General features: G+C 42.1%; 3 protein-coding genes across 3 annotated transcripts; 1 reads left to right on the top strand and 2 right to left on the bottom strand.

Annotated features, from left to right (window-relative positions):
- Window positions 1-4: 4 nt before the first annotated feature.
- LOC145699905 (phenazine biosynthesis-like domain-containing protein) lies at window positions 5-1,193 on the bottom strand. Its single transcript, XM_081777166.1, has 6 exons — window positions 933-1,193; window positions 728-886; window positions 565-683; window positions 463-527; window positions 123-418; window positions 5-81 (listed from the first exon to the last, which is right to left on the bottom strand). Exons 1-5 carry the CDS (start codon window positions 1,162-1,164, stop codon window positions 319-321), a joined length of 675 nt encoding a protein of 224 aa, XP_081633292.1. The 5' UTR covers window positions 1,165-1,193; the 3' UTR covers window positions 5-81; window positions 123-318.
- A 455-nt stretch (window positions 1,194-1,648) lies between these two features.
- LOC145699903 (glycine dehydrogenase (decarboxylating), mitochondrial-like) lies at window positions 1,649-4,981 on the bottom strand. The gene is given in 4 exon segments (XM_081777163.1): window positions 1,649-2,713; window positions 2,716-3,369; window positions 3,416-3,968; window positions 4,019-4,981. Coding segments are annotated over 4 exon segments (3,042 nt in total). The 5' UTR covers window positions 4,901-4,981; the 3' UTR covers window positions 1,649-1,760.
- Window positions 4,982-11,291: 6,310 nt separating this feature from the next.
- LOC145699900 (protocadherin beta-18-like) lies at window positions 11,292-16,124 on the top strand. Its single transcript, XM_081777160.1, has 5 exons — window positions 11,292-11,571; window positions 12,828-15,051; window positions 15,201-15,719; window positions 15,768-15,917; window positions 15,963-16,124. Exons 2-5 carry the CDS (start codon window positions 12,832-12,834, stop codon window positions 16,035-16,037), a joined length of 2,964 nt encoding a protein of 987 aa, XP_081633286.1. The 5' UTR covers window positions 11,292-11,571; window positions 12,828-12,831; the 3' UTR covers window positions 16,038-16,124.
- Window positions 16,125-17,234: the final 1,110 nt, after the last annotated feature.

Below are 17,234 nucleotides of genomic sequence, written 5' to 3'. Positions count from 1 at the left end.
TAGGCTTTTAAATTTCAACACACACATGGCCAGATGCAAAGAGATTGGACGGTCCTCCTATCATAACTTCTTTTTCTTTCACTAAAAAGGATGATTTTTAACTGAGGAAATGTTCAATTTACCTTGTAAAGATAGATCTCCTCCTCTTTTAGACACCATTTTCGCCCTGAGCTGAACTTTGCCGAGCAGCTTCGCCCAGAGCGGCGCGAGATTAGTATGCGACGAGCCATTAACTGGATCCTCTGGGATCCCGTTCTTGCGTCAGGCTCGTTCTGTTACAACAGACTGAGCTTCTTACTGAATTATGTCAGTAGTTGTTCAGACACGAGCCCACGGTGAAAAGTATCTCGAGACAAAGTCCAGGTTCTCATCTTCTTTTACAGCTTTTGTTATTGATACTCCTCGAACAACCTCGCCACTAGAATAACCAGATATATATTTTTTCTCGTGACGATCATGAACCTTGGACAGCTTTCAAACATCCTCGTAGAATCGACTTGAAGATTTCTCAAGAAATCAATTGGAAGCTAAAAGTTATACAATTTATATGATCATCTTTAATACCTCTTCATCAAGAACGATGATCATCTTTTTCGTCGCGCTAGAATAGAAAATCTTCGAAACGACGTCATTGTCATCAAAGATTGAATTTGTTACTTCAGAGTGCCAGGTTTTCTCCATTTCTGAATTGATACTTGTCGAGAATTTCAAAGAAACGGAAATAAACCCGCTGGAGGATTCGATGGAAATTGAAGGCACCAGTTTTCTTCATCTTTAACACCTTTGAGAAGTCCCGAAAGTGTTTCAAATTCGAACTCATTTGCAACAATTCCAAAAGCTTCCAATGCCGCGCAAGCTGCTAGCGTCGCATGACCACAAAGATTTACTAAAAGAACATCGGTTATTTGCTTACTTTCAAATGCAATAAAAACCTTCAACAGTGGGCGTAAACCAGCGGAGAGAGAATCTCGTTGGATTCTCATTCAAATTTAGACTCTTGCCTTCAAGCGGAAGAAGAAAAGCCGTTTCGGAAAGGTTAAACTCTGCGCTGTACTTTAGGTACTCTTCTTCTTCAAGCTTTTTCTCTAAAAAGACAACAGCAGCTGGATTTCCTGAAAACGGCTCTCCAGCGAAAGCGTCAACGATGAAAAATTTGAGGCTCATTGGCTTGAGATTTTGGTTACGCGATGAATGATTTTTGAATTTATGAGATCTAATGAGAGCCACGCCTTCCCAAAGAATAGGAAAATATTGAATGCAGTAGTTAAATTTGACAACTATTTTGCGAAAAATTGATTCAAGCTCAATTTAACGCATATGAAGAAGTCGGATACAGCGCCCTCAAATTAAAAGTATAAATCTCTGTCCCTCAAAATCAACTAAGTAAAAAAGGCTGACAAGCAAAACCTTTATTTTTTCATGAAAATGAACTTAGTTTTACTCTTTTCTGCCTTTTATTCGGCGATTTTTGCGTTTGATCTTTCATTTTTTAACAGTAAAAGACTCGGACAAATGTTTGTACCGAACTACGCGATGACAAAACTCATCAGAGCCAGGAAGAGAAACAAGGAACAATTGAAGAAGAAACTGTTTCTCAAAATGATGCTTTTTAAAAAACCTTCCAGTTTTCATTGATTCAGAGAATAAATCGTAAATTTGAATTTGTTGATTCAATTCTATGTACATTAAATGTTGGCAGCAAGGATGATTGATGAGGTAGCAGATTGTTAATCAGACAGAAAAGAAAATTTTTCTTAAATTTATCTGTAGCTGCTCATAGGAGGGCACGAGCAGATCAGGTTTTTATCTCCGAAAGTATCATCTAATCTGGAAGCAGTAGGCCAGAACTTGTTTCCATTGTGCTGCCAAGGCGCAGGAAAGGTAGCCTTCTTTCGCGAGTACGCATGATCCCACTCTCCAAAAAGAACGCTTTCCATCGTGTGTGGGGCGTTTTTGAGAACGTTGTCGATCTTGGAGACGTAGCCATTTTCAATTGCGGAAATTTCTTCTCGAATGGAGATCAGAGCGTCGCAATAGCGATCAAGCTCGCTTTTTGCTTCTGACTCGGTTGGTTCGATCATGAGCGTGTCTGGCACTGGCCAAGACATTGTAGGAGCGTGGAAGCCGTAGTCCATCAATCGCTTGGCGACGTCGAGTGCTCCGATGCCGCAGGTCTTCTTGAAAGGTCGAATGTCGATGATAAACTCGTGCGCGCACATTCCATGCGAACCTGTATAAAGAATCTGGTAGTAGCCATCGAGCCGTTTTCGCATGTAGTTGGCGTTCAAAATGGCGATTTCAGATGAATGGCGAAGTCCTTCTGGCCCGAGCATTTTAATCATCGACCAGGAGATTGGCAAGACACCAGCGTTGCCGTATGGGGCGGCGGAAACGGAACCAAAGCTAGTTGCATGGTTTGTGCCTGGCATGACTGGATGAGACGGCAGAAATGGCGCGAGATGAGCCCGGACACCAATGGGTCCAGCGCCAGGTCCACCGCCACCATGAGGAATGGCGAAGGTCTTGTGAAGGTTCAAATGAGAAACATCAGCTCCGTACTTTCCAGGACGAGAAAGGCCCATTTGAGCATTCAAGTTAGCTCCATCCAGGTAGACTTGACCACCGACATCGTGGACGAGCCCGCAAATGTCGGAAATATCTTCATCGAAGACGCCGAATGTGGATGGGTAGGTTACCATGATGCTAGATACGTTTCCTGGTGCTTGTGAAGCTCGTTTTTGAGCGAATCGAGGTTGATGGATCCGTCAGAGTTGACTTTGACCGCCTTGACTTTCAACCCAGCCATGGTGGCCGAAGCAGGGTTAGTTCCATGAGCAGAAGTTGGGATCAAACAGATTCCTCGTTTTTCACCATTTGCTTTGTGATAAGCATTTATAGCAGCTAGACCCGCGTATTCGCCCTGAGCGCCCGAGTTGGGCTGAAGTGACACTTTATCGTAGCCGGTAATTTCAGCAAGATCGTTTTCCAACTCGTTGAAAATTTGCTTCCATCCGCGATTCTGCCACTCTGGAGCAAATGGATGCGAGTTGGTGAACTCAGGCATGCTCAAATACTCAAGTTCAGAGGAAGCATTCAATTTCATGGTGCAAGAGCCGAGGGGAATCATTGAGTGCACCATCGACAAGTCAGTTCGTTCGAGCTCCTTGATGTAGCGAACAAGTTCGAGCTCTGATCTGACCATTTTGAAGACTTCATGTTCCATGAATGAAGTTTTTCGAACAAAGTCGCTTGAAGCGATTGAGTTTCTGTCGATGTCGTCAATGTCTACTTCGTCCAAATCGCCGACCATCTTTGGGCTTCCAAGGATCAAAAGAAGCATGTCTATCTGGTCGCGTGTGACTGTATCATCTAGAAATAAATCAGTTAGCGAATTATCTTCAAGCTCGAATCTTACCAAGAGCAATGCCAATGCAAGATTCATCAGTGTAATCTCTGAGATTGATTCTCGCCTGATGCGCTTTCTTCAAGATAATAGCTTTTTCTTCGCCAACATCAATTTTCATCGTCTCAAAGAAGTTCTCGGTCAACACTTTATGGCCTGCTAATTTCGCGCCATGAGCGACGACCAAGGCTGCGTGATGAATAGATTCGGCGATTTCGACCATTCCCTCGGGTCCATGATAAACGCCCCACATTGCCGCCGCGTTGGCAAGGAGTGCTTGAGCGGTGCAGACATTGGAAGTGGCTTTTTCTCGGCGGATGTGCTGTTCTCGTGCTTGGAGGGAAAGTCGGAGTGCGGGCTTGCCGTTGACATCTTTTGAAACACCAACGATTCGGCCAGGAACTTGTCGAGCAAACTGTTCTCGAGTAGCGAAGAAGGCAGCTGCAGGGCCGCCAAGGTACATTGGAATACCAAGTCGCTGGGATGAACCGAAAGCGACGTCAGCATTGATTTCACCAGGTGATTTGATGATGGAAAGCGCCAGGAGATCCGTAGCCATGCTGACCTAGTTGTTAAAATATTACGTAACAGTTCTAGTTATGCAATTGTATTTACCAATCCTCCGTTGTTGTGAACGCTGTCTACCAATTCGGTAATGTCATCCATGTTGCCCTCGGTGTCTGGGTACTGCACGATCACGCCGCATGTTTTGGTGTCCATCGCTTCGCCCATTTGATTCTTGGGCATGATCACTACGTCGATGTTTTTGTTAGTAGCGCGCGTCTGGAGACAAGCGATCGTCTGCGGGTGACACTTCGAGTCTACAAGCACTTTGGTTCTCTTGCCCTTTGTTCCGTTGATCATGAGCGAGAGCGATTCGCAAGCAGCGGTAGCTTCGTCCAATAAGCTGCTGTTGGAGACAGCAAGTCCGGTAAGATCAGAAACCATGGTTTGGAAATTCAAGAGAGATTGAAGTCGGCCCTGCGAGATTTCAGCCTGATATGGGCTGTACTGGGTGTGCCAGCCAGGGTTCATAAGGACATCCCGCAGGATTGGCCCAGGGGTGAAGCAGTTGTGGTAGCCCATGCCGATGAAAGAGGTGAAGGGCTCGTTTTTCTTCGCGATTCGTTCGAATTCTTCGCGCATTTCAGCTTCGGTCATTGCATCGGCAATCTGTAGGTTTCCGCGAAGTCGGATGTTTTCCGGAACGGTTCGTGTGATCAATTCTTCGATGGTGGTGAAGCCGAGCGTTTCAAGCATAGCGCGTTGCTCTCGGGGTCCGGGTCCCACGTGACGTTGTTCGAAACCCCTGCCGATTTTTACCGACAGTTCGGTTTGGTTTCGCTCGTTCACTGGGGTTACAGAGAAAAGTGGTTTGGTAGTCAGGGCTTCTTCTCGAGTCGGAGTTTCCATGGCCATTGCAGAGACTGATCTGAGGATGTCGGATCGGATGCCGAGTTGTCGTAAGGTTCGTGGTGATATTTTTGTGGAAATCATCGTTGTTGTAGTTCTGGACTCTCTATTTAGAAAAAAGTCGAAGTTTTTTTATTAAAGCTCTTGTTTTTGAGTTTTGATGAGGAATGAGCGGATGGACGGAGGTTTAAATAGCATGGCTAGAAAATCCGGTAGCTGGTACTAGCTCGACCAGCACGAGACGGGTTCACGCGCTCGATCGTGCAAATCCAACACGCGTCTTTCCTTATACGGCCCTTACGCTCCTCTAATGCTTGGCTCGAGTTGTACTTTTACATCATTTATGACGATAGATCAGCCCTTTGACGATCGAAAAATTGCAAATTTGATTTGTTGTCGACGCGCAAAATATGGCTGAAAGAGGGTTGACCCCTGTCTAGTACTTTTTATGATGAAAAACAAAATAATACTCAATGATGAAATGTTGGCGAAAATTTCGGTTACTAGGTTTATTCGATATAGCGATTTATAGTGCTGTTTTGAAAGCTATAAATAGGCGTTTCGGTTAGAATTTTTTTTTCAATGAAATTTCGATTGAGGAGTCTTATCGTTTTCGGCTAGAGTTTTGCTGATTTCTGCAAGAGAAAAATTATACTGAGTCATTTTTAAATGATCAATTACAGTCATTCAATTTTTGAAACAAGGTTCAAGTCAGGATTCTAGCGCTCGCCTCCGTACGCAATCCCTTTTGAGGAAGTGTCTGTATTAGTCGTAATTGCTTGGCTATATTTAGCTAGGATGAAAACAGGGACTCACACACCTCTCATTAAAAATGACCCTAAAGTAGCCTATCTCGTTTAGGGACGCCTCCAAATTAGCAACTTTCAGAACCAGTTTGATGATTTTTTTTCACTCGGAAATGTAACATGTGATGTGTGACATGCTATTATTTAAGATTCGTCTCGAATGTCTTATGTAAACCGTTGTCTTTTTGTGAAATCAACAAGGACAGACAAAACAGGTTCTTACATAATGAAGAATGCAGTAACTGAAGAATACTGATTCGTAACTTTCACGCAGACTTCCATTCTCCAAAATCGTTTTTGCGCAAACACGGGACAAAAAGGTGGCGTTTTTCGCCTCAGCGGGGGACTCAGCGGGACATCTTTAATTCCAGGCGGAGATAAGCAAATAATGATTTGTCTCATTTTCTTTCCATTTCCAGGGAAAGAAACTTTTCATAGGATGCTATGGTAAGTGTTCTTTCTTTCATTGAAAAAAGATCAAGCAGATAAATAATTCAAGCAACTGTTTACTACTGGCACTTGTGGGATTCCCGAAGGCCTCTCTTATCTGTAGATGTACATAAACTCTCTCCACGGGTGATTTGTTTGTAGAGGGGCTTCCTTTTTAGATTTTCCAAACAAGGTCCAAGAGCCCTTGACGCTCAGATCCGATCTTCGTGGCCGACTCACTCGAGCGAGTCAAAATAAATGAAAGTAAATTATTCACAGATTTATAATTCGGACTAATTCGGAACTACATGCAGCTGAGACAAAGCCTTTCAAGCGCTCTTGACCCGCCGCCCGCCGAATTCAAAAAATATTGAGCCACGGAAATCAACATATGGAGAAACTAATCATTAATTATGAGCAAGAAGAGTCTTTTCCCAAAAATCACAAAGCCTCGCCATATGCTCCAAAATATAAGCCGCTCTTGAAACTAAAAGAAGATCAAAGAGGGGGACTCGTTCCGGAAAGAATCAATTCAAAAGAAAGAAACTATGGAAAGCTTTATTTTAACAACAGATGAAGATCGGCAACCTGTGTAGACAACCTGAGTCAGGGTTTGAAAAAGCTTCATTAACGCGGCTTTTTTGAAAACGAAGCCGCAAAGCGGCTTTGCCAAAAATACGATTTAACGACGTTGACACGAATTTTTCATTCAGAATTATTGAAAATATTGACGAATAATTCGGCTATAGGTGGCCGAATTTTGAGATCATACTACGTTAAAAAGGTCCAATTTCAAGCTCTTTCGAAATCCTGACTCAGGTTTTTTACACAGCTTTCCGAGCCCAGATCTGCCTGTAACGCGAAACCACAGTAGATTCAATCTGCACCTGCTAATGTTAAAAGCGGTTTCAAATCGAGTACGAACAAAAAGCAGCCATTGAATAGCCTTCTGCATTTTGCTTCTCAGATTGTGCATTTTAAAGAAAAACGTGAATAATTAATCACAAATGAAAGGGAAACATACAACTCATGACATGTAACCTGGCTGGATTTGAATAATGGCTCAGAAGATGAAATTTTTATGCTAACAGACGGCAGCTCCGCCACCCAAAACTCCGCCGCAGGGAAAAATCTGGAACTTGCACCATAAATCCAGAATATTTCAAATTTGGAATTCAGGATTTAAATTTTAATCCCCGTCCCAGCAACTAGAGAGGACAGGAAAAAAGCAAATAGCAAGGTAACATTGAAAACATGGAATTTATAAAATTTATGTCAAGCATTTCGGAAATTTTTTCGGATTGGCAGTTGTATATAGTAAACACGCGCTGGGGAGTTAATTTGATGAGCCTTTTTCGGAGGGTGAGAAATGTTACAACCATGTTCTGGTTGTGTTGTAAACATCGTTAAACCGGAGTTATACCGGGCGGTAGGGATAAACCAGAGGTTTTCAAGCACTTCCGAGTAGCTAAGGCTTTATTCTAGAGTCGAGAATTGAATAAGGGTAACGTAAGGTAAGGTAATATGCAGATTTTCTGAAACCAGAGTAGGGAAGCATCCGGAAGGGAAGGGTTTGGTTACGAGTTACAATTTTGATAAATGAGTTTTACGATGATTCTGATAGTCTCATGAAAGTTGACAAATCTAAAGATATTTCATGTTAGGGCTCATGGAATAAAAAGAAGAATAAATTTATAAAAAGGAAAAAAAGGTTGAACCAATTTATGGAAGTGATTAGGGTTTTGATTGGCCGGTAGGCCAAATATAGCAATCCTATTGGTAATCCAAAAACTGCACCTTCATAAATTTCTTAAGTCAAAAAAATATGATTTTTATGGTTTTTAATTTTCTACAGGATCTAGTAGTAAGATCAAATAACATAATCTTCATGTTGGCGCTAGAAGAGAATTTGAAAGCGCATTATTAATGACAGCCGTGGAGTAGAAAAATAGCCCGGCTAAGCGGAAATAGAAGCGATAATCGTTTTCGAATTCGATCCGAGGACGTCTCCCAGTTAGAGGGGATGAGCACCTTCAAGCGGCTTTGGCGGTTTTCCTTTCCCAAACCGCCAAAAACACACATTCAAAATTTTCCTCCGCGAAGAAAAAAAATGAATAAGCCTCTGAAAAAGAAAATGTTCAAGCGGAAGTACACCTGTCCAAATCTCCAGTCTAAACACAGCTAAAAATTGCCTAAGCAGCAATGTCGCGGTTTCGCCCATCTGGCGAGCCAAGTTCCACTTTTTCCAGAGGTCTACAAATGCGATTTGTGGCTTTCCAAAAAATGGATCAGACAAGGATAACAATTTTTTTCGATGCTTCTCGTAACAATCAAATCTTTTTCCGAACTAATTCTTCTCAATTATTTGCTAGTCGAACAACTGTAAGATCTGTTCAAATCTGTTCTACAGTCAGATGAAAGTTACAGTAGTGGCGCGAAAATAAAGACCCGGGCGCTTTGCCAGAATATATCGCGAGTTTTCAATTTGGTTCTATGTATAATTCATCATCTGTTATTCAAACATCTAACATGTAAACAAATTGTTTTAAAAATTCATATCTGATTTCTTCTGATCAATTCTATCCAAATACAAGTTTATTCTCACTCATTAGCCCCTCTCTTTTCGAGTAATGAAGAATTTAATTTAAATTTTCAAATTTTTCAAGCATTAAAAAATGCTCGCTAAAACCAATTGCCAAAGTACCGTAATTTAAAAAAAAAAGGGCGGCGAGGTTAAAAAACCGTCGCCTCGGAATCAAATTTTGCGGCAATCGTGGACCGCCTCTTTTCATCCCTTTTTTCAGGAGCTTAGGCACGCCAGAGAAGGTCCACAATGGGCTAATTAGTCTTTCTGAGCTTATCAGACTTGGCAGATATTAGACTTAATCCAGACCAGTATTGAGATCGGATTGACAGATTGCAGTTTCCGCTTTTGACTTGCAGGAAGTCACATGATCGATCGGAGGTACCGGTGAGTTTATACGGCGCCAAACATCGTGTCAGAAATGCTAGCCCACCCGTGCATGAAGTGAAAAAATAACTTTTCGACAAACTTGAGTGATAGCTTCAAAAATTTTTCCAAAACATTTTTTTTCGATTCTTATCCTAAAAACCAAGGCTTCATCCCTTTCTAAGGCTCTTTCTAATCGGCCAATAAATTTCGGAGACCCCAGTTTCCAGCTGTTTTTTGTTGAGCTCAGTAATCCCTTCAGACAAAACTACAACAAAAAAGAGCAACTGCACCTGGCTCTTTTTTTGATCCATTGAGCCGCGAGTTCAGTGGATTCTCCAGCTAAGCGTGTCAAATTTGAGCTGATAAAATATTAACATGGCGATTTTTGAATTCGAAAAGTTTTTTGAACAGAGTTGCAAATTTGCTGAGCTGAGCTGGCTGAGTGAGTTGAGCAGTCGCTCAGCTCAGTGATTTTGGAAAATGATCTGATCTGCTCAGCTCAGACAATTTTCACTCAGCTCAGCTCAGCTCATCTCAATGATTTGAATACAATTTTACTACCAAAAACGGTAAAAAACAGCTCAGCTCAGGTCAATCAGCTCAGCTCTAATTAGGGTCCGCTCAGCTCAGCTCAACTCAATGACCTCTAAAAAAGGCCAGCTCAGCTCAGCTCAGCTCAGTAACCTCCGAAATAGGCCAGCTCAGCTCAGAGAAATTTTTACTCAGGTCAGCTCAGATCAGAAAAATTAATGAAAATTTGCAAATCTGTTTTTGAACAATAACTTTCTTGGGCTCGTTGATATTCAGAGCACTTGAAAAGCGATTTGGAAAATTTGAAGTGCACCTGCATAGTAATTAGGCCCGGCTCTTTAGTTGCCCCCGTAATTATGAAAAGGGAAAAAGCGGCGCAAATTGTTTCTAGAGCAGCTAGAAAGCCTCTTAGACGATTAGCGCGAAAAGGGCGCGAATCATGTTCAGGGGTCAATTTCGCCCAAGTAAGTAAAATGCGAGCCTTGTCCCGAACAAGATAAATCTTGTACCAGGCTGATTACTTCTCCTGTACGGGACAATGAGAGGCCTAGTTACGAATTAAGGGACCCCAGAGCGAAAATAACCGAAAGGATTTTTCTTGAAATAAAAATTATTATTCCTCGATTTTCGATTTTGGTTTTCGAAGACATGAATAAAATATTTCATTTCGGCTCCTTGTAATGATCTTTGAGACCAAGTTGGTGCATGTAAAGCTAGAACCGCGAAATTATGTCCTTCTTTGACTCCGGTCGCGCTTCAATTGGCTCCCGACATTTTTCGGTGGCGGAATTCAAGTCCCTAAAATTTCGTCGCGATTTTTGAGAAAAGAGCGCGCACCTCGAAATGCACATTTTGATTGCTGTGGTCATCCTGCCTCGCTGCCAGAACTAACATTATATTTTCAAGCGCCAACTGAAATTCTGGGAATGTATTTTTTTATGATTAGGCCCGCGGGAAGCACCGGTTTTGAGTTTTTCTTTTTGGTTTTGAAATCGACCAGGAATCTTTCAATACACCGCAGTATTTATTCTAATACTGAGAAACACGAGAGGTAGATCGCTGTTTTGGATCGCCGTTCCTTCTGTACGAGTATCTGTAAATTATTCTGACAGGTCGAGATTCCCGTCATTCAGATTCGCGGCTCCTAATCCCATTGAATTTATATTCCTTTGGCAACACCATTAGCGCGTCTGTCAAAATCCGATCCAGCATACTCATTAATTCGCCATGATTTGTATATATTACAAAAATATGAATCCCTCTTCTTCGATTTTTCAAAATTTTCTGCATAAATTTGCGTCCCAGTCGCGTTATTTTCGCCGAGAAAGGTCACGAGAAATAACTTCCTTAGCGCTGTCTAAAGTTCCTCCCAGCTGTCTAAATAAATCTTCCTAACTCGTTTAGCATCTTGCAGGGTAAACAAGGCCCCTTAGATGGTGGGCTCAATTAGCATAAACTCGACGCCGATAAGATAAATAAATAGCCCCACACTTTGCATAAAAAATTAAACATAAAAAACAACGAAAATGATTATTTTTCAACAATGAAATTGAAGATGAACCATAACGGTAGCAGTCCTTCCACCATTCAGTTTCCTAGTATCAATGATGATCGTCCGTTTTTTGATCTGCATCTGTGCGGTGCGCGGAGCTGCGTCTCTATCAGCGCTGGGGATCGGCGGGCCACCGCGCTCTAGCTCCGCCGCCGCGCGCCAGGCTCGCTTGCACCGCGTTTTCCGAAAGCCACAAAAATTTGCGGCGCAAAGGGTTCCTCCACCAACATAACTAAAAACATGTCCTAGGCCCCAGTCACCAGACTCTCCAGAACTACAAACCCAGAGATTGGATTCGAAAAGGAAGACAGAGAGTAATTCTTACGAAGAATTGTTTTTGGAAGAATATGTAAAGAGGGACCATTGTGCGCATTGCCAGTTTAAACAATTCCAGTCGACAACAATTGTGCTCCTATACACACGAATACAGGAATATTCATTTATGAATCAGTTCCAGAGAAATAACGAAACATCGTAAAACAAGGTAAAAATTATTTTAACCACTTGTGGTCAACTGTGTCTACCGGGGACCTGAAGGTCTTTTTATGCCCCTGATACCCTTAACTTAAGGGCCTTAAGGGTACGGGGGTCGACGTTATATGTGGTCTTAACTTGAAAGTATGACGATATTCATTATGCCATGTGAATTCACCTCAAAAAATAAAGTAGACTTACAGTTGAAAGTGAGTCGTTATCATTTGTAGTTTCCGAGATACGAGCGCTAGAACTTTGACCGTAAAAATTTTTTTGGCTTGGATTTTCGTCATTTGGGGCTCTTTCGAAAGCGCAGAGCACGAGAAATTTGATGGTAGTCTTGGTTTTTTATGTAGTCAGATATATTGGATTTTACAGCAGAAATCGTTTATGGTTATTTCAAAAAATGCACTTTTTACTGAGATTCACTTTTCAAAAAATTATATTCGATATTTTTATTGATTCAATCCACGATTTCTTTCTATACAAAGCCTCAAAAAGGTTTGAAATTTTATTTAAAAATATACTAAGCATATTTTTATAGGTTCAATTCTTCAGAATTGAAGCCAATTTTACCCTATTATAGGTCGAGATGCCAACTTTGAAGCGATTTTTTGGCAAGAAAATGTCTATAAACTTAAGATTTTTTTCTATACAAATCAAGATCTAGGTTCAAATTAACTCTAAATGAAAGATCCAAGCCTCCAACTCTTTTGAGTTTCCCGGAATAAGGCCATGGTTAGAGCCTCGTCGACCCCCGTAGCCTTAAGACGCGGTCTGATCTAATGTTAACTGTACTTTATGAGGCTCAAATTTAATGAACTTCCCATTGGTACCATTTTTTTGTAGAAGAGTTCCCGATTATGTTAAACTTTTTCTTTTGTATATTTTGATTTCGTTGTTCAATCATTGAACTTCAATGCATGAAATTCGTTTCCCACGGGATTCCTTTTTAAAATTCTACGTTTGAGATCGCCAATTTTCAACTTTCAATAAGTAATTCACGCTGTTATTTGCAAGGAACAACAATCGAAAGTGTGCGATCCGAATTATTAATCCCCTTTCCTGGCACGACATGGCACTCTTACTCATCTTACTGGATCAACATTCTAATCTTGCAACTGAAAAAAAAAGCAAATACCAGTTTTCCCCATCAATTAACACTTTTTTCTCAGCTTTAAAAATTCATGCAGAAAACAATGCATAATAACATCGTATTACTTTTGATGGATCGGTGGGTTTTTTGGCACTAATGGTTGTGTTTAGAAAAATGCGGCGCATTCTTCATCTGCTGGCGACAGCGCTGGCCGGGAGTCACCTGAGCTACTCGATCACGGATGGCACTCGCCTTGGCAGCTACATCGGCAACATCGTCCAGGACTTGGCCGAGATCTCCCTCACCTCTTCTACCGCGATTTTTCAAGTCGTCAAAGGAGCAAATATCGTCAACGTCACTCCCGAAGGCGATCTGCGAGTGATTACGGACATTGACCGCGAGAACAGCGAATTATGCAGCAAAGACGAGCCCAGGTGCTCGATCAGCGCGGAGATCCTCTACCGAAACGACAACGACTTTAAATTATTTTACATTGATTTGGACATTTTGGACATCAATGACAACAGCCCGGTTTTCGAAAAAGACTCCATAGAAATTCATCTTCCTGAAAACACGGGCGTAGGAACAAAAGTTCGACTTCCCTCAGCTACAGATGCAGATAGCAAAGAATTCGGCATAGAACGATATGAAATTTCCGACCCTGCTCGATTCTTTTCGATCCTTCCTCTTCAGCACCCGAATGGCAAGATCATCCCGCAACTCGTTCTTGAGCAACCCCTTGACTTTGAAAAACGAGAGAATCATGAGCTGGAGCTTGTTGCTTTCGACTTCGGTGGACTATCGAGCTCGATGAAAGTCAACGTTGTTGTCGATGACGTTAACGATCACTCACCAACATTTGGAAGCGAAGAAGTCAGCATGAACCTAACCGAATCAATTCCCGTTGGAACTGTTATTCACAAGCTAAACGCTAGCGATGGCGACCGCGGGCGCTACGGCATCATCACTTATTCCTTCGACGATGGATTGACAGACGCGCTCTCTCGAAAGATATTTGAGATCAACTCGAAAACTGGCGACATTGCTGTCAATTCTGAGCTGAATTATGAAATGCAGAAGAAACACGTGCTCTATGTTCAGGCATTCGATGGATCTGAAAGCGCTCTTTCTACAGTTACCATCAACATTGTTAATGTTAATGATAACGCTCCTCAAATCGAACTTTCTTTTGGACGAAGATCAGACGCTGAAGGAAGGATTTCAGAAGACGCACCTGTTGGGACTTTTGTCGCGTTTGTTCGAGTCACTGATTCGGACAAAGACCAGCAACTCACTGTTGCTCTCGAAGACGGAGAAGATGGAGATTTCGAGCTTGAGAGCATCGAAGGCTCGAATCGCTACATTCTGAAAACAGCGAAAGAACTCGACCGCGAACGAGTGCATCTTTACAAGCTTACTTTGCGAGCGATGGACAATGGAAGCCCTCCGCTGACAACGACGAACACGAAGTCAATAAAAGTAGAAGATGTAAACGACAATGCGCCATTCTTCCAGCGCGATATGTATCATGTAAATATTCTCGAAAATAACGATGTTGGCAAGTCGATTGTTTCTCTCCGCGCGACGGATGTCGATGAGGGTGTAAATGCCGAGATTGAGTACTTTCTCGGTGAAGAAGACTCTCCTTATTTCTCTCTCGAAAGAGAAACTGGCAATCTGGTAGCTCTGAAATCGCTGGATGCAGAGTTTCTATCCCGCCACGTTGTCCAAATCATCGCTGTCGACAAAGGAAGCCCAAGTCTTAGAGGAGAAACGAGCGTGATTATCAACGTCTTGGACGAGAACGACAACGATCCAGTCTTCGAGCGCCTCGAATACGACTTCTCATTTCCGGAAACCACCGAGGGAGGGACAGTCATTGGTTCTGTATCTGCAATCGACGCAGATACCAATGCCCAAGTCCGCTACAGGCTTGGAAGCAACTCCGTTCCTTTTCGAATTCACCCCGAGACTGGGAAAATTTCTCTTCAGCGATCCATCGACGCGGATATCGACAAGACCAAATATAACATCGAGATAATCGCCGAGGACAAGGACGGGCGAAGCGCCACTGCTTCAGTTTCAATTCTAGTTGAAGACATAAACGACAACGCTCCGGCCCTGATCTGGCCCAATCCAGACCTCGACGTAATCCAAGTTACTCTTGACACCCGCGTGGCAGAAAAAGTGGCTACGATTCAAGTTCGCGATCGAGATCAAGGAGCAAACGGAGAAGTCATCATCAATCAAATCAAACCGCGAGAGCTGTTCAGAATCAACTCCGCTGGCGAAGTTTTTCTTGCATCGAAACTGAAAAGATCCGATCTTGGTGCAAACCCAATTCTAATCAGCATCTCTGATGGCGGCTCGCCTCCTCTTCAGATTTCTTCTCGTGTAAGTTTCGACTCAGCAACTAATTTTTACCGTAATTGAATCCGGCGCTATCTCGCTCTTGGTGTCAGCTAGCCCGTAATTTTACGCGTTTGGCGCATTCTTCGGCCTCAAGATAAAATTTTCTCAATATGTACTTATCTGCATTTTAGGTGAATATTTACGTGACAGAAGAGGAAGTGACAATGACAGCAAGTGATGTTCAGGCCTTGTTGCCAGAATTCAAGAGCCAGAGTTTGTCCCTCAAGACGAGTACAAGTCAGCTGGCATTTTTCCTCGTTGCAGTTTTTACTGCACTTGTCTTTGTTGTCTTCATGGTTACTTTCTACATCGTGATTCGTCGACGATCCAAGAGCTCAAGAAACTCCTTCCCACCTCCACCACCCCACAACCCCGATTACACCCGCTGCAATCAGAGCATCGAAAACCCCCATCTCTTCCACGAAACCCAAACGCATAAAAAGCCAGGAAGGCCTCTTCAACACAAACCTTCGGCGACAACTTCGCCCAGACATTCCAGAATCGAAAACTACGAGCGAGTCAAGTGGCAGGTAGAACTTACCAGCTCCAATCATCCGCACACACAGTGTACGATTGAAAATAGCTTCCACTCTGATTCCGGGCGGGAATCGGCCTCTGATGGAACGAATGAAAATCCACAGCTCCAGCAGGTAAAATATCATCGACCCTTATTTCCACTTCAACCCTCTTTCTTTCAGGTCCCTCTGAGCTCTCCGAAATCAACTCATAGTTCTTTGACAAGCGCCAGGCCAACTTTTTCAACATTCATGGACGAATCCGACCTGGAATCCGTCACAATCGTAGAATCAGAAAGAGAAGTTCAGAAGATCTGGCCCAGCTTGGAAAAGGTAAGCTAGCCCATCGCATCATTTTCTTACCCCCATTTCTTTCAGAAAACACCAGAGAAGCGAAAGCCGCCGATCCACCCTCGTTCAAACTCAATTAACAACTCATCATTGAAAAAATGAATGAACCGTTCAAGTCTGTTTCTTTCTTTGTACATTTTGCTTGTCTACCTCAAATTTTCACAAACTCAAATAAACAAAAATGTTCCTGTTGAATTCACAAGTTTCAAACTATATTATCCTTTATTTTTGATATTGACTTCGTTAATAATGAATCATGAGGATCGTTTTTCGAACGTTTTCGTTTATTTAAAACATCATCAGGAAAAACTAGAAACTGTTACGACAGAAAAAGAGATAGAAAACTAACTTGGTGTGTGAGAAAGCTGGACAGATAGCTAACTGAATCGAAATTTTCAGAGCAGAAAACAAGTGAAAAAGGAAAACAAGCGAAAGATAGTCGAGCGCCAAGGTGGCCCTAAAACTAATTTCTAATTTCATTTCTTATCTTGACACTAGTATTAAACTTCACGATGGAAAATACCAACTTTTCTTTTTCGAAAAAGATAATAAGTCCGACATCTTGACTAACTTTAAAACTAGTGTCACTCCTCTCAATCAAAAGATCTCTCTATTGACAGGAGAAATTTACAGAAGATTCAACTGTACATCGTGTCCGTATTCTTTAGACCTCGCACTCAAACAATTGACACAACGCTTCCTAAAAAACTCCTATCCTTTGCCCATTATCAAGCGTAAAATTAATGAGATAAAATCTAAAAACTTTGAACCGCTTCATAGGGATGAAGAAGGAATTATTAGAAAATACAACTTGTGTCTTGATTTTACTAGTGAACGGTGCTACAAAATCGGATTAAGTCTTCAAAAACTCTTTCGCAAAGTTACTCCGTCTTTTCGTCTCACTATTTCTTGGAGGACTATTCGTTTGGAGCGTGCTTTAGGTAAATTTTGGAAAAGATCAGTAGATAAACACGAGCTAAACGATCTTATTTATAAATTTGAATGTCCTTGTCGTGCTAGTTACATCGGTCAAACCATGAGACGTGCCGGTATACGCTGGTGTGAACATACGAGCTCAAATAATCAGAACAAATCTGCTCCTTCCTCTATTTATAAACATATTATCTCCTGCAAAACCTTTCAAGAACACTATCACAATTACATCAGTGATCCAAGCACAAAAAACTTCCTTAGTTCACAAAAAACTAAAAGTGCCCAATCGAAATATGCTTTAGAGTTCTTTCACTCTGAAAATCCACCAAAAATCCGTCGTAAACTATCAAAAAATGACTTTGCTCT

This window comes from Oikopleura dioica, chromosome 2, assembly GCF_907165135.1.
Source record: "Oikopleura dioica chromosome 2, OKI2018_I68_1.0, whole genome shotgun sequence".
Taxonomy (NCBI): Eukaryota; Metazoa; Chordata; class Appendicularia; order Copelata; family Oikopleuridae; genus Oikopleura; species Oikopleura dioica.
This window is presented reverse-complemented; position numbering and strand designations above follow the sequence as displayed.

Bases quoted from the DNA above. Each gene is read 5' to 3' on its own strand.
- LOC145699900 (XM_081777160.1), top strand. From the start codon at position 12,832: ATGCGGCGCATTCTTCATCTGCTGGCGACAGCGCTGGCCGGGAGTCAC. The intron at 15,052-15,200 runs GTAAGTTTCGAC...TCTGCATTTTAG, and splicing joins CTCTTCAGATTTCTTCTCGT to GTGAATATTTACGTGACAGA. The intron at 15,918-15,962 runs GTAAGCTAGCCC...CATTTCTTTCAG, and splicing joins TCTGGCCCAGCTTGGAAAAG to AAAACACCAGAGAAGCGAAA.
- LOC145699905 (XM_081777166.1), bottom strand. From the start codon at position 1,164: ATGAGCCTCAAATTTTTCATCGTTGACGCTTTCGCTGGAGAGCCGTTT. The intron at 528-564 runs GTATTAAAGATG...TATAACTTTTAG, and splicing joins TCATCGTTCTTGATGAAGAG to CTTCCAATTGATTTCTTGAG. The intron at 419-462 runs GTTCATGATCGT...TGGTTATTCTAG, and splicing joins ATGTTTGAAAGCTGTCCAAG to TGGCGAGGTTGTTCGAGGAG.